General features: G+C 39.1%; 1 protein-coding gene across 6 annotated transcripts; it reads right to left on the bottom strand.

The window, feature by feature from the left end:
* Nucleotides 1–2,035: 2,035 nt before the first annotated feature.
* ZFP91 (ZFP91 zinc finger protein, atypical E3 ubiquitin ligase) lies at nucleotides 2,036–12,803 on the bottom strand. 6 transcript variants are annotated; one of them, XM_053450133.1, is made up of 12 exons: nucleotides 12,500–12,803; nucleotides 12,027–12,058; nucleotides 8,394–8,603; nucleotides 6,431–6,470; nucleotides 6,151–6,246; nucleotides 5,833–5,922; nucleotides 5,520–5,639; nucleotides 5,390–5,440; nucleotides 3,284–3,362; nucleotides 3,076–3,190; nucleotides 2,898–2,997; nucleotides 2,036–2,795 (listed from the first exon to the last, which is right to left on the bottom strand). In XM_053450133.1, the coding sequence occupies exons 1-12, from the start codon at nucleotides 12,685–12,687 to the stop codon at nucleotides 2,405–2,407; spliced, it is 1,512 nt and encodes a 503-aa protein (XP_053306108.1). In that variant the 5' UTR covers nucleotides 12,688–12,803; the 3' UTR covers nucleotides 2,036–2,404. The 6 variants fall into 6 exon arrangements, with proteins under 6 accessions (XP_053306108.1, XP_053306111.1, XP_053306113.1 ...); XM_053450136.1 differs by having other exon boundaries at nucleotides 12,467–12,640; XM_053450138.1 differs by lacking the exon at nucleotides 12,500–12,803 and adding an exon at nucleotides 12,274–12,447.
* Between the last annotated feature and the right edge of the window lie 10,542 nt (nucleotides 12,804–23,345).

Genomic DNA, 23,345 nt, shown 5'->3' with positions numbered 1-23,345 from the left:
TTTAAAAAGGGGCCAGTGACTGAGTGTGCAATGGAATTATCCGTCACCGGTGCCCCTGGTAATGACTGAAGGCAAGCCCGTTACCCACAAATTATGGACTCTGTCTCCCTGCCCTGGCGAGTGAGACTGTTGTCCTAACCTTGGACCCGTACTCCCTAGTCTTAAGTGCACTCCAGTACTGGTTAGTGGGACAGGTGCCTCTTGCCAGCTCCCCTGCATCCACAACTCTAGGAGCAACAGAGCTGTGCACCCCACCTGAACTGGTTGCAGACCCAGTTGGGGTCTGGCCCCAGTTCATTCTTTTTAAAGGGGAGATATGTGACAGAACTACATTGCTGGGCCAGGCCCACTTGCAGGTTGAAATGTACAAAGACGATCTCCTCACACGATGGAAGGCCCCTTCCATAATCATTGTTTCCCTGCACCTTAAGTTAGTTTTTAAATTGTTTTAGTTAAATCTTGTTAATCTTGTGTGATGCATCTCAATTATGTACTGATGTGATTGAGCCCTTTTGTTCTGTTTAAAACCTGGTCGTTGTCTTGATGTTTCTGTGTATACATATATGCTATATCTGGTCATTAAAATGTCCATTCTTGCCGTACTCAACTGAAGGTAGCGGTGTCTACTTATTGGGTACACATGGCAGGGTTCCAAGGTATGCATGCTGACTGGTGCTGAAAGTGATTTTGGGGACAAGAGGAGGATACATCAAGGTAATTTCTGGGAGTGACTACAGCTATCTTGGTGAACCCATTAAAGGGGCCAAACAACAACGTGATAATAATAATAATGTCTTCATATGATCACTAGCCTTAAATAGTACTTTTTTTTTGCATAATCAGCCATATTTTCAAAATCAATGCAAGCGTTTCACCGTTTCTGCCAGGGTATGCAAGTGTACCTCTGGAGCTCACTTCCATCTAACCTCCAGCTTTCACCTTAATATTCAGGAAAAAGCCCACAACGGTCTTCTTCAGAGTAGCACACGTTTTTTTTTTTTTTTTTTTAAAAAAACAAAAAACTAAACAAACAAACTTACCCACCCTTAACACAACTCCCACAGTAACCTTTGGCACGTTCTCTCCCCCTGTCTCTATACCTCTAGACTGCACGCTTGCAAGCAGGGCCCTCTTTACCTTTGAAAGTATGCACTTTAAGTTCAAAAGTGGCAGTTGTGACTGTAATTCAATAACCCCCATCCCAAAATAATAATAATAAAAAAAAAATACAAGATTCATTATTTCCCTCACACCACCATTATTAAATTATTGGAAGCATTGCCAAAATATACATTTGATCGTCACAATTACCACAAATAAAAGAAAACTGTCAACTTTACCAATTTAGAAAGACCAAGGCAAAAGAATCATCTGCAGAAAAAGCACATTTTATGCTATACAAAAAAAAAAAAAATATTCCGTAATAAATCACTACTATTAATGCTGCCAGTATCTGTTAACATTTTAGGCACCTGTTTCTAATGTACCTTGTGCTACTTTTTGTGCAAACTGCATAAATGCAATGAAATGATAAGAAGTAGATTACAGCAGGTTAGGTTAAAGTCAGACAGCAGAAGGTAAAAGGAGTTACATGAAGATCAAGCATTCTCCATGGGCCACTGCTCAAACGGTTGGAGTTACTTGGGCAGGTGGAGTGATGGATAGCTACAGACTGACTTAAGGTACTAACATGGCTTAACATTAAACAATTGTGTATTCTGTACAGATTTCCATTTCACTATAACTTCCTCTATGGAAGGTGTTCAAATTCCACTTATTAAAAGGTGCTGTTCCACTTCTAAATAATATTTGCATGCTCTACTAAAGTATATGCGTGCTTGTGTTTAAGGTAAGATAAAATCTGCAAGTTTTGCAGTGTCTCAAGCATGCTATAGCGAATACTGCTGCAGAGTGTTTAGTTTTACTTACATTGTAGAGACAAAAGAGAAAAAAAATCAAATCACGCAGTACAAAGAGGCAGCAAGCGGCACTCTCTAAGTAATGCTAGCAGCTTTGCTTTAAGGAGAAGGCTCCATGTGAGACAGCTCAATTTTATTCTTTAAACATATTATATACAGTGAGTGCAGAACACAGCACCAAAGAGGAAAGGGACAAGAAAAGGATTGAACAAGGATAGACTCAAAAGAAAAAGCATGAAGAAACAGGGAGACGGGAAAAAAGATGGCAAACCATAGTAAGTAGGAATGAACAAAAAAAAGTTGTAAAACATAAAATTGTAAGGGTGCCAAGGGCAAAAAAAACTGAGCCCAGGGTTATGTGCAGAGATTACATGAATGGCATAGAAGGCATGGATTCCAGCAATAGGGAAGTACAGGGAATAAGACAGCCAGCCAGGAAAGAGGAAACAGTTCTGGTGCTGTACAGAGAGATCTGTACACCCTCTCTAGGGTCCTGCAGAGTCCGAATCCTCAATAAGAACCTCAGTGGTAGCACCCAGTCCTTCAACTGGCTGGATGGGACAAGCCACTAAAATCTTGGAGCCAGTGCTAGGATAAAAAGCTTGAGGTTCCGGCTCCTCTTGAGCCACCGGGACCGGGGTTTCGGGTACCAGCAGTTCAGGGGAAGTAATAAGGGCTCCAGCGTTGGCTGCCAGGGCTTCTGCTATAAGAACCTCTGGGTGGCTCTTTGCCTTGTGAGCCACAACACTGTCCTTCTTCTCAAACTTCTTCCCACAGATGCTGCAGGAGAACTGATAGAAAGAGTCAGCGTCATGTTTCTTCATGTGCCAATTCAGGGAAGCTTTCTGTCTGCAGGTGAAGCCACAAAACTCACATCTACAAAAGAGACAAGATTAAAGTAAATGGGAATTTAGTAGTGTAGCAATGGGGATATGCGAGTGGCCAAGGGAAGCAAAATGTAATACATAAGCGACTCACTGTAAGGGTTTCTCTCCGGTATGGATCATACGATGCACTGCTAAGTTATGGGAGCTCTTAAACGCACGGGCACAATATTCACAAATATAATCTCGCTGATCTGAATAAAAATAGAGTAATGTCAGACTGACACCAATGATGCGAGACAGCGCTTTTCCTACTCAGAGTTCTCTGGTACCTGTGTGGTGCTTTGCATGACGGAGGAGTTGCTTCTGTAGGCGGAACAGTCTCCCACAAGATGGATGTGGACATACATACTTCTTCTTTAATAAATGTTGATATTTTATGTGATGCTAGGAAACAAAATATTTTGTTACAGTGGAGATATGGCCATTTGCGCAAGAAAACCAAGTGCCATAAACACATCCAGGTAGCACGGTCCTCACCTGTAGGTATCTAGGATGGGCTAAAACTGTGCCACATCCTTCCATTTCACAACGCACATACTGAATGGGAGGCTTCTTTCTGCAATTGGGTCAGATAAGAAAGGAAGAAACAAATTGAACTATCTAGCAATTTGAAAAGGACAGCATTATGTCCTTGACCCTCCTTTAACCCCTTAAGGACCAGGCTGTACCAGGCTGTACTTTTCGTACCCTTTGGGACCGAGGATGTTTTAACACTTTTGCGATGCTTGTGTTTAGATTTAATTTTCTCCTCACTCATTTAGTGAACCCACACAAGATAGATGTTGTTTTTTCAGGACAAGAAGGGCTTTCTTCAGATTTTCCCCATCAAATCATATTTTTGAAACTAGACACCTCAAGGTATTTCAAATGCTGGTATTTTAACCCTTTCCATGCACTAATTCTATTACCACCCTTTGTCAAACTTTGTGGTAGTAATTTATTTTGTTTTTTTTTATCACTAAAATTGCACTTCAGGTATGGATTTACAGCTCCTGATATACATCACTTTCAAAGACCCCAATATGTGTTCAGCAACATCTCTCAAGTACAGTCATACCCCCATGCATGGGTTTGTTGGGGGAGGTAAAACGCCACATTTAGGAAGTGCACATTTTTTTTTTTTTTTTTTTTTTACATCTGATCCTACTTCCCCCATGTCCTAATAGGGCCATCTTTGTAGTTGGCTAATTCAATTCACCCCACCAAACCATATATTTTAGAAAACTAGACACCCCAAGGTATTTCAAATGCTAGTATTTTAACCCTTTCCATGCATGAGATTTTACCACCAGCCTTTGCCAAAGTTTGTTCTAGTAATTCTTGTATTGTATATATTTTTTTCACACAAATTGTACTTCAGGTATAACATTTATAGCTCCAGGTATACATCACTATCAAACAACACCCCAATGTGTGTTCAGCAACATCCCCAGGGTACAGTGGTACCACACATGCATGGTTTGTCTGGTGTTTGGGGGGTTAAAAGGCCACATTTGAATGCAGTACCTGTATTCAAACTGCAAGCGGAGCCAGAGTTTTTTTTTTTTTTTTTTTTTTTTTTTTAAAGAAGCGCCGCCATCTTGCAAGTGGCAAAATCACATGCATCCTGGGGTGAGTGTTCGGTGTCGCTGATTGCCTCGTGAACTCTTTTAAAAACGGGCGATCATGGTGTTGCTGAATGCCTCGACATCCAGGCATTACAGCAACATCGTTTAAGTGAAGAAAGTGATCGTAGATTTGCACCTGGCTCGAGGGGGGGGGAATTGACAAACCAGGTCGTTTAACCCACCGGCCGCCGTGATTCACTGCGATCAGGAGGTTGTGAAGCCCCCTCTGGGGCATTGCAGGCTTGCCTCAATTAAGAGGCATCCTCAAATGTTTAAACCACCAATTGCTGTGAATCACGGCGATCGGAAGGTCAGAATTATTATTTTTTTTTTTTTCCTGGATACCCTCACTTGTGAACCGTGATGCCGGCGATCAACGGCAAATAACGCTACCACGTACATGCACGGGCATTGCCACCAACACATTGCATCGTGACCCCGTACATGTACGTGGATTGTCGTTAAGGGGTTAATATGTATTCTTCCAAATAAAAAGTAACCAATGAGAAAACTTTATAGGTGCACACTGGGGTTTAAACAGACATCTGCATCCAGCAGAACAAGTGCTGAGCTGATTGGCAGTGACTATATATAGAGATGCATTTAGCAGAATTTAGGCATTGAGTTAAGCTTTTGTATATTGTTTATACGTTTGCAATTAAATTAACAATGACTAAACAGAAACATGATCTAACATCTCATCACCAATTACCAATTATGGGATTGGTTTGTCAACATTATTATAGTGTACAAAGGTTAGACAAACTGCAGTGTCCTTGTAGTTTATATCAAAACACATTTTGATTATCCTAGCACCAGCTGATATATGAAGATACCTTGAGAAGCCTTGCTGATGTAGGAACCTATGGGTAAACTGGCAAACAATGCTTCAGTATTAAGTGTGATTATTGACCTAATTGTGAGCCATTGTGAGTCAACTGCATAGACTATTTTCAAAAGGCAAAAATCTACTCACCGCCTCTTTGGAAGTCTTGGACTCTTATCATCCTTGCGCCTGCGTCCTCTCCTAAAAAGGACAGAAAAACACAAATTGATCTCATGAGACAAGACTCTGGCGTTGTTTTTTTCTCATTGTAAAAACTCACTTCCTGGGCATCTCCTGTTCCTGGACAACTTGACCTTCTTCTTTAACTTCCATTTTGACTTCCACAGGCGTTGCCTCCTCTCTAGCACGAGCTGCACGCCGCCTAGACCTAGGGTTATCTCTGATGTAGTAAAGAAAGAGATTTGAACAGAAGGAATTTGAACAAAACAGTGTACGGAAGAAAAATCGTTAAAGGGCAAAAGGAGGAAATTACAGTGAGGGAGGGAAAGGAGTGAGAGAGGAAGAAACATGCACTGCCTACACCAAGGAGATACCCATGGCCCTGCAGTACTTTAAGGGATAATCACTGGTACCTGTCCAGTTGGGGTCTGTAGGTTTTATCTCGGAGGTCGTCCTTATATGGAATCTCTTCCTCACTTATCAACTCGTCTTCCTCATCCTCACTGAGGCATGGAAAGAAAGGGTGGAAGGGGAATATTGGGAAAACATTTGAGAGGGAGGGGATAAAGGGTATCGATCAAGAGCGATAGATGGAGGTAAAGAAAAGTCCTACAATGTGATGGTGACAGCAAATGCCAGAGTTATTTAAAAATATAAAAGGAAGGAGGAGGAAGAGAGGGAGGTGCTCATGCATACAGTGTCTGTGCACAAGGGGGTTCCCCTCCCCGTACCTTTCTAACTGGGGTCTGTATGTTTCATCCCGAGGGTCATCTTTATATGGAACCTCTTCCTCGCTTATCAATACATCCTCCTCTTCCTCCTCCTCACTGAGGCATGAGGTCGTGGCAAAAAGATAAGTGGTTGGAAAATTGTGGAGTGGATAAAGAACAAAGATAAGAATTAAAAAAAAAGTGTAAGGAAAGGAAAGTAGAGATACACAAGCAGGAAAACAGACTTGAGGGAGGGGCAACTTTGTAAAACTATCATGTTTTGTTATGATGTGTGCCTCACCTGATGCCACCTGTGAAAGAGGAGGGACCTTCATTGATCTCTGCAATAGACAAAAATAAGTTTGCATAATAATGTTGAGACAACATAAAAGTTCACTAAAATCACTGACAAATTATTATATCAGCACCCCTTTCTAAATACAAATGTATACCAGATGTTTTGTTGCATAACTGGTCCAGGCGTTTAGGCAAGCAGCTTTGAACGCTGTAGGGAAGGATTCATTGTATTATGTAGGCAAGTGCTTTTTTTTTCCTTTTTTTTTTGGAAGAATGCATTTTAAACTACTTACAGAGTACTTCAACATGCATTACTACTTAGTTGGCCTGTCATAGATTATAAAGGAACTGTTTACTGCGCGTAGGTTATATAACTGATGCTTTGAAGACAGATGAATATTATAAATAAAGTGTTTATTATGACATCAAAAGCAAGATAATTAAAACTAATGAAAGTGATCAAATAGTTTAGATTTTAAATTCAGATAGTCACCATGCAAACTTTTTTTAATCATATTTCTTTATTTATTTTTAATGTACCCCAACAATTGAAAAAAAAAATTTCTTCAAGTAAAGGACTTTCTTTTGGCTTATATAGTTGATCAAACCATACATCACATAATATACAAACATTAAGAGGAGGACAATTTCCCTCAATATTTCCTCACACATATGCACCTTGCACACGTGGCCCATGTAGGTGACAGTACACAACATACGGCACCAGGGCACATACACATACAGTGTTAAATGCCATTAATATGCTAAAGAAATAAATACACATTTCCACAAGAACGACTGACTGGTAAAAGTGGTTTTGTGGATTATAACCCTTTTTTTTTAAAATACAAAATGTTTGTTTTCAGTGTTTTTTATTATTGGTGAGCTCGTATAAGACTTCTTCACTCCTGAAAGGCTAGAATGGCAAATTTCACTCCCATATACCCTATGCCTCACACACCAACTGTGAAGAGCTCCAGAATATACAGCCTTTGCACATTTAAGCCTGTCAGCAGACAAGGTACTACGCTATTACCCCAGCTCCCATTTGAGGAGCATTTCCCAATTGGACTAATTAAAGTGTCCCATTAAATTACATTGTTTCCCACATTTCTGTGCACGAATAGTCGCCCGTTCCTGTGTTTGGTTCGGCCGAATATTTGTGTTCGTTTTTTTTTAAAGAAGGGTTTAATACAGGGTTAACGCTGCAGGCACAACGCAGCAGCTTTGGCGCCAGGATTTTAAAAGGTCTGTATGAGCAACTCCATTGGTCACCGGCAGGGGCCAACCAATGAAGCGCACCTGCTCTTCATTGGTTGATGGCAGACAAGCCCCCTGCTGGCGACCAATAGAGTCGTTCGTACGAACCTTTAACTCTTGGAGCGGGGAGACCAATGGTCTCCCCAGGTCGAGTTTCACCGCCAGGAGTTAAAGGTCCATAAGAGCAACTCTATTGGTGGCTGGCAGGGGCCTCCTCTAGCATCAACCAATTGGTACCCTTCGTGTTCGTTTTCACGTTCGCCCGAATACAAACGCACAAGTCTAGTAGGAACATGTGCTACAAATGTCAACAACTCTCCTCATTGCTAACAGGTAAACTAGTATTAATTTACTGGATTTTGTACCAACAGTCACAATCTCTTGCAATTCCACAGGGAAAAAACCTTCATAAAACGCCAAGATATCTGCATTTATTTTTTTGACATGTGCTCAAGAACTCTCTATTCAGTGCTGACATTCAGATAACTTAACTCCCTCTAACCCCAAATGGACATCTTTGTAAACCTCTATAATCAATGTCCTCAGACTCTACTGTGGCTATTTATTTTCATAATCTACCATGTTAAAACCCTGATAATAACAGAATGATTAACCATTATAATTATTAATCACCCTTATAACAGCACATTGCTACCTCTTATCTACCCCTTATCTACTCACTTGTTGGTTACTACTTTCCATCTTACCATACACAAGTTGGTGTTGCTCAGGTTCAGTCTTGCAAATGAGTTGCAGGGTTGGGGTCGGCCTGGACCGAGAGCTGCGCAGGACTCCTTCTCTCATTAAAGGAAGGGCCTCTGCCACTTCCAGTGGAGGATCCTGGATAATTATGGTGGGTTCTACCTCTTGGATCACCACTTCCTCCTCCTCCTCCTCCTCCACCTCCCGCTTTGGAGCTATAGTTGGTGAGAACAGCTAAAGTCAATCAACCACATAAATCACAATAATTGAAGTTTCTAAATCACAATAATTGAAGTTATTTAATATTTTATTCTGGAAACATTGAAAACCCATCTACATGTATCCAAACCATACATACAAATATTTGTTAGTTTCCTATACCTGATTAATTGAAACCCACAGTTACCAATATGAATTCCTCTCAGTTACTGACAGCCCAGTCTGTTACCTTGGTTAGAGGTGATATGTCATGCAAAAAAATATTTTTCTTCTTGAGCATAAAATAAAAGTTCTGTATACAGTAATGTTAGTTAGCATTGACAAAAAGCAGGAATTTTGTTCCAATAAACTTCTTCTACATGCAGACAGAGAGGTAGCCATTATTGTTGGTCACAAATGGTGTGACATTTTTGGAGACCTCTGTTAGCTTTCATTAGTGAGGTGTTACTACGTGATTAAGTAAGCCGTTTTATTTTCTACAAGGCAGCATGATGAGTCAGGGCGTTTGTCATTAAGTCTAGGGTCCACCTATGGTCCATAAAAGGAAGTATTAGCTAAGTTACGTGAGAAAACAGCCAACGGTTTCTCTCTCTCTCAAAAAAAAGTCTAATTAAAGAGATTTCAAAGAGAGGTGACAAAATTATAAATTTGTTCATATGGTGAATATTAAGCCTTCTGAAATGTAAATAACTTTAATATAGCTTCATGAAATGAACCGCAGGGGACCTGGATCGTCCTCTCTGGAATCTGGTGAACGTCTGCACGATGCGCGCAGGCAAACCCCGCTGCCGCCAGCACTTCTGCTGGGGCTTCTATGATGGAGCGCTGGCTGATATCAGGGTTGCAGAGTGTCATATAGGGAGGTATAAGGCATATCAGAGGGGGCGGAGTGTCATATAGGGAGGTATAAGGCATATCAGAGGGGGCAGAGTGGCATATAGGGAGGTAGAAGGTATATCTGAGGGAGAAGAGTGGCATGTAGGGGGGGTATAAGGCATATCAGAGGGGCAGAATAGGAAGCCATGGGGCAGATGTGCATAACTGGGGGACAGGTTGGCAAATAAAAGAAAGGAAAAAGAAATGCATTTTTCTCAATCATAGTCTTTATTAAATATGACAAAATAGTTTACATGTGAATAAATATTTACTAATATAACTTTTTTCATATAGGGTAGTCTTATATTCAGGCTCTCTTTTTTTGTAAATTAATATTCAAAACTTTGGGGGGGTCGTTTTATAATCGAGCAAATAAGGTATGTACAGGGCTCATACAAAGGGCTCTCTGTTCATTAATAGAACATTACGAAGGACAAGAGGTTACCCTTTCCTTGAAGAAAGGAGATTTAGTCTACGAGGGGATTTTTTTTACAGTAAGAACAATAAAAGTACAGAATTCACTGAAAGGTGGTGCTAGCAAACACATTAGATGCCTTTAAAATGGGCTTGGATACTTTTTTAATAAGGCAGAACATAGAGGGCTATGTAGGATAGTATAGGAATTAATATTTATTTAGGGCTTTTTGATCCAAAGAGAAATCAAGAATACCCTGTCAAGAAGGATTTTTCCCCCCATTGAAAGCACAATTCGACAAGGCTGACATAAGGGGGTTTTTTAGCAGTGGACAACAGCAATCTCAGGCAACACTAGTGTTAATGTGATCTGTATTTTTAACGTATTTACCACCATCTAGTTCTGATTTTAATATAAGCAGAATACTCTTAGGGCTCAATGAACCAGTTATCGCCTTCATTTTGTTGTGATGGGGAGTACCACAAAGTATTCAATTGTTGGGAACCAGGAATAAGATTCGAGTTATAAAGTGACTCTGCAGGCCCACACCAGCCATTGAATAGTTACATATAGCCATATGAAGAGTTGGGCCAACAGACAAGCTAAATTAGAATTCCTTGCAAGGGAAAATGTATTTCCTAGTTTTCACATTATTTTAGAAATAATTGTTATCACCCCAATCAACTAGATAAACAAATGGCCTCATGGTAAACAATAGAGGGACACTCAAGCCATGATATTTACGTTAACCCCTTTGTGACAAAGGCTATTTCAAAACTATTTTCCCAAATCCGGTAATTCTTCCCCCATGCGCTATTTCAGTATCTTTCAAGCTGGCCAATACAATTTACCCCATCAAACCATAGATTTTTGAAAACTAGACACCCAGGGTATTTCAACTCTTTCCATGCCAGAATTGTTTTTTTTTTTTTTTTTTTTTTTTTTTTTTTTAAGATAAAGCACTAATTTAAGGACTTGCTCATAGATTATTATTATTTATTTTTTTGGCCTTTTGCTAAACATTTTTTGGAACTGGAAGACTATTTTTACAGGTTACCAATTTTATTTCACATTGCGATTAGAAAGCTGGGCTCCGCTGACTTGCATGGTTGAATGCAGTACCTGTGTTCAACCTGCAAGGGGAGCCAGCGTTCTCAGGAGGGTCTGGCGAGACCCTCTTGAAAACTTTTTCAACTTCTTAGTTTTATTTTAAAGGGGTGGGTGTTTGGCGACGCTGAATGCCATGCTATCGAGGTATTTCAAAGACACCATTGCCTCCTAAACTCTTTTAAAATGGGCATCCGCCACCATACAGTGTATGGCAGACGTTGATGCCCCGGGGAGGGGCCAGACATGGCCCCTGATGCTGATCTTGGTGTTACAGCAACACCGTTTGGGTGCAGAAAGCCTACGTAGATCGTTCTCTGCACCCCTGGCACGTCAATTGTGGCTAACTATGTTAGTGCATGATGTGCCCGGACCGTCAATTGTCATTAAGGGGTTAAAGCACTTGATAGCTGATAGGTCCCTTTTAATACATGTGGTGCCTCTTTCAAATACACAACAGGAGTTCTGCAAAATCCCGCTTGAGCATTTCATCTTTGTCTGCCCCCCAGCGATTTTCCCTGCAGGAACTATGTTCTACTGAACACATCTGATTGCACCTGATATACTTACAGCGAGTCAGCTCCAGCTCAGCAAACTAGCGAAACTCTTGTTGCATCCGCTGAAAGCCCTTCTACCGATTTCAATGGAAGAGCTTTCCTGCCACCGCAGTGGCAAGCATCATCGCACAATGGAGGGGGAGAGGTGTAGCTTAAAGTTTCATTTCTTTAATGCATATAAAGAGTACTGAAAGTACTTTTGCTTGCATTATTTAGTGGGGCTGTCAGGGACCCTCTGACTCATTAAAGTCTACAGCAGAAAGAAGTTCAACGGATAAACTAAAATACATTTTGCAGTGCCATATACAATCAGCTCACTGTGGTTAAGCAGAGAAAGTCACCCAAAATGTCACATGACATCCTACAATAGTGACCTACAGTCCATGTTTATTGGTACAAAAAAAGAAAATAAAATCCACCTTTCTTCAGTGATTAAATACATTTCATAATAAATATAAATATACCTTTATCAGCCACAATATCTTCCTCCATGTATCTGGAAATACAAATCATTATAATTATAACGTTCCATGTCATTTATAGTGGGAAAAAACCTCCCTAAGCAACTCCATCATTTATCTCGTAAACCTGTTTCACCAACCTAGGTGCACACGATCCCTCCCGAACCCCAGGTGCCTGATCCACCTAGATAAAGCCGCAGTCCCGCCCCTTGCCATCTGCCACACGTCACCAATAAAAACTCTAACCTACCTGGAGCTGGCCGCTGTTTCACGAGTATGACACTCGTGTGCCAGGCCAATAACTCGAGTTTGTCATTGAGTCGCTCACATGCAAATAAAAAATGCTCCTCCCACAATAACTTTTCAGCCCTTATTCCTTCACCCGACAAACCACACCCACTGCTCTATATAGCCGATGAGCCTGCTCCATAGTTGTTCTTCACCTGGCCAACTCCCTGCTCCGTGACGTCATTCACCTGTCTTGGACCCCGTGCTCTAGCTCCTCCTCCTCCCCAGGCATATCCCGGCGACTCCGCCTCCTCCGCGGACACTCCGCCTTCCGCCTGCGGGAGGAGCCTCCCGCCGGTACCTCTTCCTCCTTTGCCACCCCTTCGGCAGGAGCTCCCCGCTTCGGGCGGCCCCGCGGCTCCGGCCCACCCGGCATCCGTCCGTCTGCTTGTACGCTCTCTCAGTGCGGGACTACGCAGGCGCGAAACACCCACCTTGGGTCAGCGTGCTGACGTCATATAACGTAGTCACTCAGCCGCTTATCGTTCCGTGCATGTTGCGCAGGCGCAAAAAACCGAGTCCAAGTCGCAGCCTGATATTGCGCGTATTTCCGGGTGGTCAACGTTGACACAATCTGTAGCGCCTTCCCTCTGGAGCGAGCTTTGATTTTTGATTGGAGGCGAGAAACAAGCTGACTAGCCAGTCATGCGCAATTGCAGAGCTGTCTACATGGGGCGTAGATTAGTTCAGCACATATTTAGAAGCAAATTTAGGCCTAAACTATTGATTGTTTTTTTTTAATTTTTATAGCCGAAATATAATGCGTAACTCAGAGTCTTAACGGGATGAAAGGGACTCTTTGCACGCAATTTATTTTACACACGATGAAAAAGGGGCATATTAAAAAGTGACAGAGTGGAATGATGATAGAGAGTAATGGGAAAGACATGTTAATGGTGAATTGCAGACAAAACGCAAACATACTTTGGCACAAGTTCCCCAAACTAGAGTGAAAGATGTTCAGGATGTGATTAAAACATTCTGAGGATAAAGGAAAGTTAATTGACATTGTATTGTGAATGCCTGGAGATAATAACAGAAAAGAAACAAACATGGTCTGGAAATAAAAACCCTGACACATGGCTAGTAAATTTTTAGCACAGGTGCTCATCAAGTTCCGTTATATGGAACGACAAAGGTATATAATGGACAGGAAAATAAAGTCTATTGCAAATAGCTCACTAAGTCCTACCACACAGACATTTCATTTTTGTTGTGCATGTTAAGAGGCAGATTAACCCCTTCATGACAATGTTTTAACATTTCTGCAATGCTCGTGATTAGCTGTAATTTTCTTCATTCTCGTTTACTGAACCCACACAAGTTAGATATTGTTTTTCAGGACAAGAAGGGCTTTCTTTAAATGCCATTCTTCTGATTGTATCATATAATTTTCTATTAAAAAGTATAAAATGTAAAAAAAAAAAATGGAGTGAAAAACTCTTTTTCAGAATTTTACTTAAAAGAAATATTTTACTCGCCTATAAAAGCTAAACAGATTCTAATATTTGCCCTGAATTTAGAAGTACCCAATGTTTTTATGCTTTTTTTCTGCACGTTATAGGGCAGTAATCAAAAGTAGCGTTTTGCTGTTTCAAAATCGTTTTTTCCAAATTTGGTAATTCTGCCCCAGGTGCTGTATGGGACATCTTTGAAGCCAACCAATGCAATTTTTTAACATCAAACCATATATTTTTAAAAACTAGACACACCAGGGTACTTCAAATACTGGTATTTTAACCCTTTCCATGCACTAATTCTACTACCAGCCGTAGTCAAAGTTTGTGTTTTCTTTAATACGCATTGTGCTTTTGGTGTGAATTCACCACTCCTGGTATTTGTTACTGTCAAGCAACACCCCAATATGTGTTCAGCAGCATCTCTTGAGTACAGTGATGCCATCCATGCATGGGTTTGTCGAGTTGTTTGGGAGGTGTGCATTTTTTTGGACTTGGGACACCTGGTCAGTCTGTGCCCAAATCTTCGCCTTTATACACAGGAATACAGAAATCTTCTTTATAACCTCAAGCTAATCTTAGCTGTCTGTCTGTTTGGGCAACTACCTAAAGAAGGGTGCAGATTTGTTAGCTTCAACAGAGTCATTGCTTTTGTGAATCTGTTCTGTAGACAGCAATGCTTTGCAAAAACAAAGAAAAGCAGGGTGATGCCCTGCGCAAATTGTGCGCTTGTGTCTGAATTTACAAGAATTATCGCATTTACATTGAAGTACTCGTTAAAGGACCAACATGAACCCTTTTGACATCACCTTAAAATCCAACATATCTCTAAGGGAACATAAGTACCCATATTTTTCATACCCCACTTTAAAGTTTTATGTAGACATTTTTTTGCCTAAAGATTTCATCATAATTAAAGCTAGCCTGACCACCAAAATTTTATAAGCTTCTAGCACAGACTCTAAATGCTGAGACAGTCCAGAACTTCTCTCATTATGTCTCACAATATACACTAGAGAAAATACAAAGAGCCTGAAGCCAATTATTAAGTGACCTAGCCACAGGTATTTGTCTCTTCTCATCCTTATTCTGTTTCACTTAACAGATAACAATGATACGATACCAACATAATCATTCCATAACCATAATTACAGATACATTTGAGTAAAATTACTACTCAAAAAAACCTAAAGGTGACATTTCACATGACATAGCTACTTTAGTATGAGCTTCATTAATCAAATTAGGCTTAACAGTATCTCCAACACACATATTATTGAACCCAAGTGGATTATCCAAGCCTAAGCAGGACTGGACCCTTCTAAACCTTTTAAAATATTAAGTAAGTAGTCCATCACTTCACTTAATTTATCCATATTAGCCTCCTCAGATTGCAGGATAAAGTAATTATTGAACCAAAAGTAGTTGTTGGTCAAAATGAATTGAGTGCTAGCCAAAATGAATTCTAGTTGTTTTGAGGGTAGGGTAGTATCAGTATTCAGGATGGATTTAATAGCCCTTAATCCTAAATCATGTTGGATGTTGGTGTATAGCCAGTCTACGTCACTGGTCACCAATATGCACTCTTCATTCCAGTGGACATTTGAATGTGTTGAGTACATCTGATGTGTCTTTCAGATAAGACCTTTGCAAAATCACATTATGCTACAACCTTATGTCCATGTAATTGGATTTTTGGTAATATGTATATAATGGGGGGTGCAAGGTTGTCTGTTATTGATGAAGTAGTATTCTTTTTGTGAAAGAATGCCCTTATTGGATTGACGATAAGGGGCCTTTGAATAGTTTTCTTTTTTTTTATTTACGAATTTACAAATACATATCAACATATAACATAACTTCCTTACAAATACAATCATTCAAAAGCTTAGGTTCTTATATTTAGCTTATCTATAATGATTGATAGTAACATAAGCCAGAGAGGCCACGTTAAAGCTGGTGAGCGAATCCGGCTAAACAGAGCCCGATGGAACTGCTATTTATGTCTATGGTCATTGGTAGGGATATACATCCTATGCTCATGAGGCCCTGGTGAGATTGAGATCAATTTTATCTATTTTCGGTGGAGATTTCAAAATGACACTAGACCCTCTAAGGGACTCTTCTTAGTCCTCTCATATACTGGTAGATGTTTGGAGGTCACAACATCCAAATGTAAAGGATTACACCTTTTTATTTCCTAACACATAACAGATACACAAGAATAGCATTGGCATACAGTCGTTTAGTGATCATGCTCCCACACACTTTTCTCTAAAACACAGCCTCTGAACAAGCATTGGAGTTGGCGCCTCAATGAAAATCTCCTTGATAACTCTGTCTTCTTATCAGACCTGTCAGACCATCTTAAAAACTACTTTGCAGAAAACACTGGTGAGGACCATCCCTTTCCTACAATCTGGGAGGCACATAAAGTAGTAATTAGAGGACATTTAATAAAATTAGGCTCCACACTCTATTAGGCCACTTGATGTCACTTTTCACCGCTGCTATTTAAATTGGTGATAGAACCGTGCGTGCTCTTAGGGAAAACACCAATATCACCGGGATATCCACTGATAATCACACACACAAACTCGCTATATATGCGGACGACATGCTTTGCATGATCACACAACCAAGCACTTCCCTCCCACATATCATTAAATAATTAAGTATCTTTAAAGATCTCTCAAACTACAAAATGGATTTGCAGAAATCAGAGATACTAGGAATACATGTATTAGATCTACATGTACTAGATTTGTTTTGCCGATATAATATAATACTTTTGCATATTCTCCAGACAAATAATTAAAATTCTTACTGCCAAACACTGGGGTACTATAGACTCTGGTATGTTATTTTATAATCCTCTCATGTTTTCATCTGTATTCTGCACGATGTACTGTAATATGGGATGTTATATATACACATTTATTCTGTATAACATTATGCATATTGTAATACAACTTCATTACATCTCTGTATACTGACATTATGCATATTTCAATAAACGGAGAATTGATTCCTAAAATATGTCAGAGGTGTCTTGTTATTTCACAAACAATTTAGTTGGAAAACCCCAGTGATACGCAATATTTTCTCAAAGGATTGTAGTTATCTCGGAAAAACCTCTTCTTGCGGTAATGGTGGCAGCAGAAATGTAAAGTGTCTTTAAAAGGGTTAATCCTCAGTTCTTTCAATATCACATCTTTGAGATAATTGGAGAAATGAATAATTACGGCTCTTGGGGCTGTAATGTCGACATCTTTTGGTTTCTGTAGTCTGTGAAACCTTTCCATTGGATGTGGGCCATAGGGCTTCAGATCAATAATGGTTGCAAACATTGTCAGGGTATATTATTTTCTAAATTTTGAACCCCTACATTTTCTGGAATCCCTCTGATCTTTAAGTTCTTTTTCCGGGATCTGTCCTCCATATCAGATATTTTAGATTCTAAATATTTAACTTTGGATTTAAGTTGGGAATTTTCATTTTATAACTTCCTGAAGCCTTCCTGAATGAAGATCAGAGTTTTGGCTTGTGATGTAATTTTTTTGCCAATATAGGACGTTTCTTTTTTAATTACAGAGGAGTTAGTATCCATATCACCTTTTATTTTCTTGTATAGTTTGTCCATGAGTTCAGAAATGTTTTCCAGGGGATGAGAACTTGTGGATAACTCCAAGAGGGATGCTGACTTGGCGTCAGATTCTCTTCTTTCGTTTTATACACTGTTTCCCCTGTGATAGCTGTACAGAGCTTTGAATTAAATCGGTCTGTCCTTTACAGCTTCATTCCCTTTGTCTTTCTTCGGTGCCATCTCAGAAAGTCTTCTCTCTGTATGACCGTACAAGATAAACTCTTAGATTTATGTATACAAAAAACAAAAACTGTATGCGCATCTCACCTTAATAAAGTTGGCAACAAATATATAAACATAATATAAGTGGGAGGTTTTGGTTATATGAATTGGCCAAAGCATAATTAAGCTCCCCTGCCATATCAAGGCACACTCTCAATAGGGTGAGAAGCTACTCTCACCTCCTACATAGTGGGCACACAAAGCAGTTTATACTGCTGCCAAAACCAATTGGATTTATATTGGGAGGAGGTTTAACTGTACCTCCCCCAACACATTTCCCCTCTTTTTGAGTTATTCGGCAGAACTGATTTGGGGACTATAATCTGAGGCTAGTAAACTATAAACTGTTATAAGAAGCTATTAGTATTCTTTACTTAAGTGAAATCTGCAATGTCCCGAATATGCCAATATGCCAGTATATGGGTATACTTGTTTATAAATTACACAGATCAGCTCGTCCATTTTGAAAAAGGAGTAGAGGAAACTGCTGCATAATTTCACATAATCAATTTAACGTTTAGCACCAGAGCTTCTCACGATTAACAGCGTTTCCAAAGCGATTTCGTGTAGCCTTGCTTTCCAGTTTGTGTGGCATTATGATGTTACTTCTTCCACGACACAATCTCTGGAGAAGCATGCAAGAGCCCACCCCAGAGAACCAGACTTGAGCACAACTCCTCTCCTTACCCTTCCACACCATCAAGGGCGTTGGAGTCCCATACATCCGGGGGAGAAGAGAAAAAAAGAAGCCGTCGTATGCCGTATCGGACTCGGAGCAGCAGATCCTGGCCTCAGGTAGCGTTTCGCGCCATCCCTGGCATTCACGCACCTCAGACGCAGTGATGAGTGTGCCCACTCTTGCCATCAACCGCCACTGCGAGTTATTTTGCCACTTGCAAGATAGCGGTGTGTCCTTTAAAAAAAAAAAATAGTTTAGTCAATGGAGCCCAGCTTTCTAATCACAATATGATTAGTAAAATCTTTAAAAGATAATAAAATAAAAAGCTTAAAAAAGTGTTAACATTTAAAATTGATTATGCATCAGAGGAACCGTTTAGTTCCAGCAAAATGTAAAAAAAAAAAAAAAAAGTCCAAAAATAAAAAAAATAAAGTTTATTATTATGAGCAAGTGCTAAAATTAGCACTGTATCTTCCCAAAAATCTTGACATGGAAAGAGTTAAAGTAAAAGCATTTCAAATACTCAAGGGGTGTCTAATTTGAAAAAAATTAATGGTTTGATGAGGTGGCTGGGCTCAAAGATAGGGCATAGGCACAGACTAACCAAAATGGGGGAAAAAATGTGCGCTTTCAACCCCAACCACTCGGCCCAATAGGGGGTCGTTTATTGTAGTCTGTGGGGAAGATGGTGAACACCGGCGGCTCCCTGACTTCTTGCTGAAACCTGCTGGATATTAGATCTTGGTGCAAACACTGGCCATGGAGGTCTCTATCCTGTAAGTCCTCACTTGATGGAAAATAACACACCACACGTAACACCCCTTCCCAAAATGCAGGTGCCCCAAATCTGTGTCCGAGTTCCACAGTCTCTTGGCAATTGGGGAAACATGGTACTATGTACCAGGTGGAAGAAGTAGTCCCAATGGACCCTTTGTACCCACTTCCCCAAAAACAACCCCTTCCAAGGGAGGGGCCCATCGTCTGCAGGGAGAAGGCGGTTCCTAAGGCCCCTCCAGGAGCCCAGGACACGGAGGCTTCTGTGACAATATATATTTTATTAATTTTACATGTTGACCTTCACTATACCTAGCATAGCTGACCTCTCAATGACACCTATCCCCACAACCACATGTTTCCATGTAGTAAAGGTACAGACAATTCCTGAAAAGTACCACATAAATCTTTGGTATAAGTACTCTCATACAAGTGGTAGATCATGAAATTATAGCTGGCTTCTTTATTAAAACACAGGGAAGAATGACTTTATAACGTGCAATCCCGGAGACATAGATGTTTGGCGCAGTTAAGAGCCAAGTACTAAAACCTAGTTATATATAATTTTGTTGTGATATATTTTTGATCACTTTCCCTGCAACACTGAGCTGATTCTTTATGGCAATGATAATGAAGTCAGTTCCTTCATAGTTTTTTGTGATGGACTTGCTGGTACCCTGGTGGGGTATCTCCATCAGACACTGCTTCATCAGCACTGGAACCATGAAAAATAGCTGTATATAGCAATTTACCCCAATCACCAGACAACACGGATGTTGGAGAAAAACAGGAATTGGTTTATTGAACAACACACAGGTTTATTTATAGAGTAAAATCAGATAAGAACATGATTAACATAAATCACAATACCCTTCCAAGACAGCCTGGTGCCACAATTTGGTCAGCGTAGCCAGCTATGCCTATATGCTTAAATGTCACTCTTTCCAGGGGGAGTTACAACAGTGCAGTTTGGTACACATATAGCTGGGGTTCCGAGCTCTCCGGGTACACTGGGGTTGGAAGTAGCTGATTAGGGTGAGGAGAACAAGTCAGTTTTGCCCCAGTTTTGAACATGGGGCCACAAAGGCATTAGTGGGAGGAGGACAATAAAGAGAAGTCTATTTTCTCACAATAAGCCTCTGCAGTCCTATTCCCACTTTAATTTGTCATTGTTTTATCATTCAGCTGTATGACAAGGAGTAGATTGGACTAAGATAACAGTGCTAGAACACATACAAACATGTAGCTGTCTGAAAGCATTATATTATTCAGAAACTAGAACTGTTAACACCCCCCCCTTTTTTTTTTTTTTTTTACCTTTATGCACTTTATTGGATCCATGTGAAAGAAACCCCCTTGTTTGTGTAATAATATAATACATTAATGGGGTGACATTTATAATTATGATGAAAGAAAACACAATTCCATCAGACTTTTCTTTTAAGGTATAGGTGATGATGTCACAAAGTGATGAAGATTCTGGATGTGTCTAGTGATGATCATAAAGAAATTTGAAGCTCTCAGCTGTGCTTTGTAATGTGTTAACCCCTGTTTGACAAGGCTATTTTTTAATTTGTAGTACACTTTGTAACAATAGCTGTTATGTAATGTTGTTTAGCTATAATTTTCTTCTCTCATTTAGTGTATACACAATTTTTTTTCCTCAGGAGAAGGGCTTACTTTAGATATCATTACTTTGATCATATCATCTAGTTTATTCTAATAAACATGAAGAAACGAAAAAAAAATTCTGCTTTTAGTTAAGATATTTTACTCATATACAACACCTAATGAACAAACGTGCTAAATAGATTCTAATATTTGTCCAGAGTTTAGAAATACCCAATGTTTTATTTCATTTGTTTCATTTTTTCATAAGTTATAGAATAATAAGTACTAGTAGAGTATTGCAATTTCAAAAACATTTTTTAAATCTTTTATTTTTACAAAAATTTCACAGTTTTAAAACAGACCATATATTTCCAAACATATCCCATATAACATTCTTACTATATATATATATATATATATCGGATTTTATCCACGTTGTTACTCAGGTTTATGCATATCTTATACTTATGTATCTACATACAGTCTATTATTAGCATCTTGAGAATTTCAAAATTCCAATCATTCTCTATCACGCTACATTCACATTCACTATCATGTCTTCAGAGGAGAAGGTTAAGCCAGGAATATATTCAATACTTATGATCATATTATTAAATAATCGATCCAGGACTAAAGTTTTATAGTTCTCCAGAGTAGGTATTATCTTCTTCTAGGTATAATTTCCATGGATCCCATATCTTGTCAAATTTATCAAGATTCTTTTGCTTATAGAAATACCCCTTTTCCGTTTAAGATTGGTTGTTATTTTGTCTAATAATGACGATCCAATTAGGTGGACCAAACTTTCTCCATTCTCTAGCCAAACAAATCTTTGTAGCTAAAAATATATGTACACTGAGTATCCTCTGTGAAACCAATAATTTTTCCATTCCAGTATGAAATAGAAACATTTGCGGTTCTAATTTATCCTGAAAATAAAACAGCGAGTTTAATAATCAGACAATATTACCTTTAAGATTAAATAGTTCAGGGCATTCCCACCACATATGAATAAATGTTCCTACAGCTATTCGAATTTACATGACTCATCTTACTAAGTCTACTAGGGACTAAGTACCATCGATAGATTATTTTTATATAAATCTCTGAGATTGATCGAGTGGACGTTTTTCTTTAGTTAATTGAAAAGCCTGTTGCCAGTTCTCCAATTCAATATTAATGTTTTTCATTAACATTGAATCTTTTTCATCATTATCCAAAGCAATCAACATTTTATTTGTATTTGAAATATGTTTATGTCTCCGATGCATAACCAACTTCTGATCAATTTCAATGTGATTTACTACCGATTTTTGTTTAATAAGATTCTTAATCCTTAGGTATGTAAATATCTCAGAAGATGGCAAAGAAAAACATTCTGTCAACTCAGAAAAGGGCATCAGTACCTCATGAACTATAATGTCATCCAAACAAATGATTCCACTATTTATCCAATTAGTAAATTCAATGTCTCTTATGTAATAGCTAATCATCTCTATAGGTGTAGATGATAAAACCTTATTTATTTTTGCTTTTCATTTCAGTCCATTAATTGTTTTAATTAGATCAAGGATAATAGGATTTTGTTTTGCTAATTCTTTTATTCGATTGAAGTCTGCCCAGAAAAATAAGTATAAATCTCTCTTTCCCATATTTGCTTCCTCAATATACAACCATCTTGGAGTGTTATTTGATTTTTTGTCCCAGGCTAAAAAATGTGACAACATAGAGGTTTCATGAAGCTTTTTTAATACATATGAGACCCCTCCTCTATTGGATTTTTTAGCTAGTATGGTTTGTGCTATTCTATGCTTTTTAGTTTTCCAAATATATTGGTCAATAATGTCCTGAAGATTCTTCAGTATATAGGGTGTACCTAGGGTGTACCCTCAGAGGGATCATACGAAAGTAGTATAAAATTCTTGGGAGCACATATCCGTTAACCAAATTTATTCTACCTAACCAAGTTATCTCAAGATTTTTCCATCCCACCAACTGAGACTTAATTTTTCCCAATACGTTTTTATAATTAGAATCTACCAGAGAAAGGAGATCTCCTGTAATTATTATTCCAAGATAGTCTATAATCTGCCTTCCCAAATCAAATTTGTGAAAGGACCCAAGCTGATCTCTTTCTTGACTGGTAAAAAAAGGTGTAACAACTTGTGCCTTCCCCACATTAATCCTATAGTTAGATAATGCTCCATATTGATGTAATATTCTAAATAAAGCAGGAATAGAAGACATAGGGTTAGTTATAGAAAGAAGAACATCGTCGGCATAAAGGGAAATCTTATAGGAGTCAGACTGAATTTCCACTCCCGTGATTTCTGATGATAGTCTTATTGCTTCTGCAAAGGGTTCTATACTGAGAACATATAGTAGTGGGGCCAACGGACAACCTTGACGCGTTCCATTAGTTATCGGGAACCATTCAGAGTCCAACATATGTCCAACAACTTTGGCTGTAGGGTTGGAGTATAAAATCATAATGTACTCTTTGAACAGTCCAACTATCCCAAAATTAAGTAATACTGCCTCTAGATAGATCCAATTGACTCTATCAAACGCTTTTTCTGCGTCAAGCAGAATTTGGTTTGAGAACGATTAACATTATGTATAAGGTTTAATATTTTCAGAGAGTT

The sequence above is a fragment of the Spea bombifrons genome, chromosome 11 (assembly GCF_027358695.1).
Source record: "Spea bombifrons isolate aSpeBom1 chromosome 11, aSpeBom1.2.pri, whole genome shotgun sequence".
Lineage (NCBI taxonomy): Eukaryota > Metazoa > Chordata > Amphibia > Anura > Pelobatidae > Spea > Spea bombifrons.
The sequence above is the reverse complement of the archived record's forward strand: the minus strand, read 5'-3'. Positions and strand labels throughout refer to the sequence as shown.

What these genes read in the sequence shown, in the direction of transcription:
- ZFP91 (XM_053450133.1), bottom strand. Translation starts at nt 12,687, where the DNA reads ATGCCGGGTGGGCCGGAGCCGCGGGGCCGCCCGAAGCGGGGAGCTCCT. An exon ending in GCAACACCAACTTGTGTATG is followed by an intron (nt 6,471 to 8,393) that starts GTAAGATGGAAA and finishes TGTCTATTGCAG; the next exon opens with AGATCAATGAAGGTCCCTCC. An exon ending in TCATGCAAAGCACCACACAG is followed by an intron (nt 2,998 to 3,075) that starts GTACCAGAGAAC and finishes ATTTTTATTCAG; the next exon opens with ATCAGCGAGATTATATTTGT.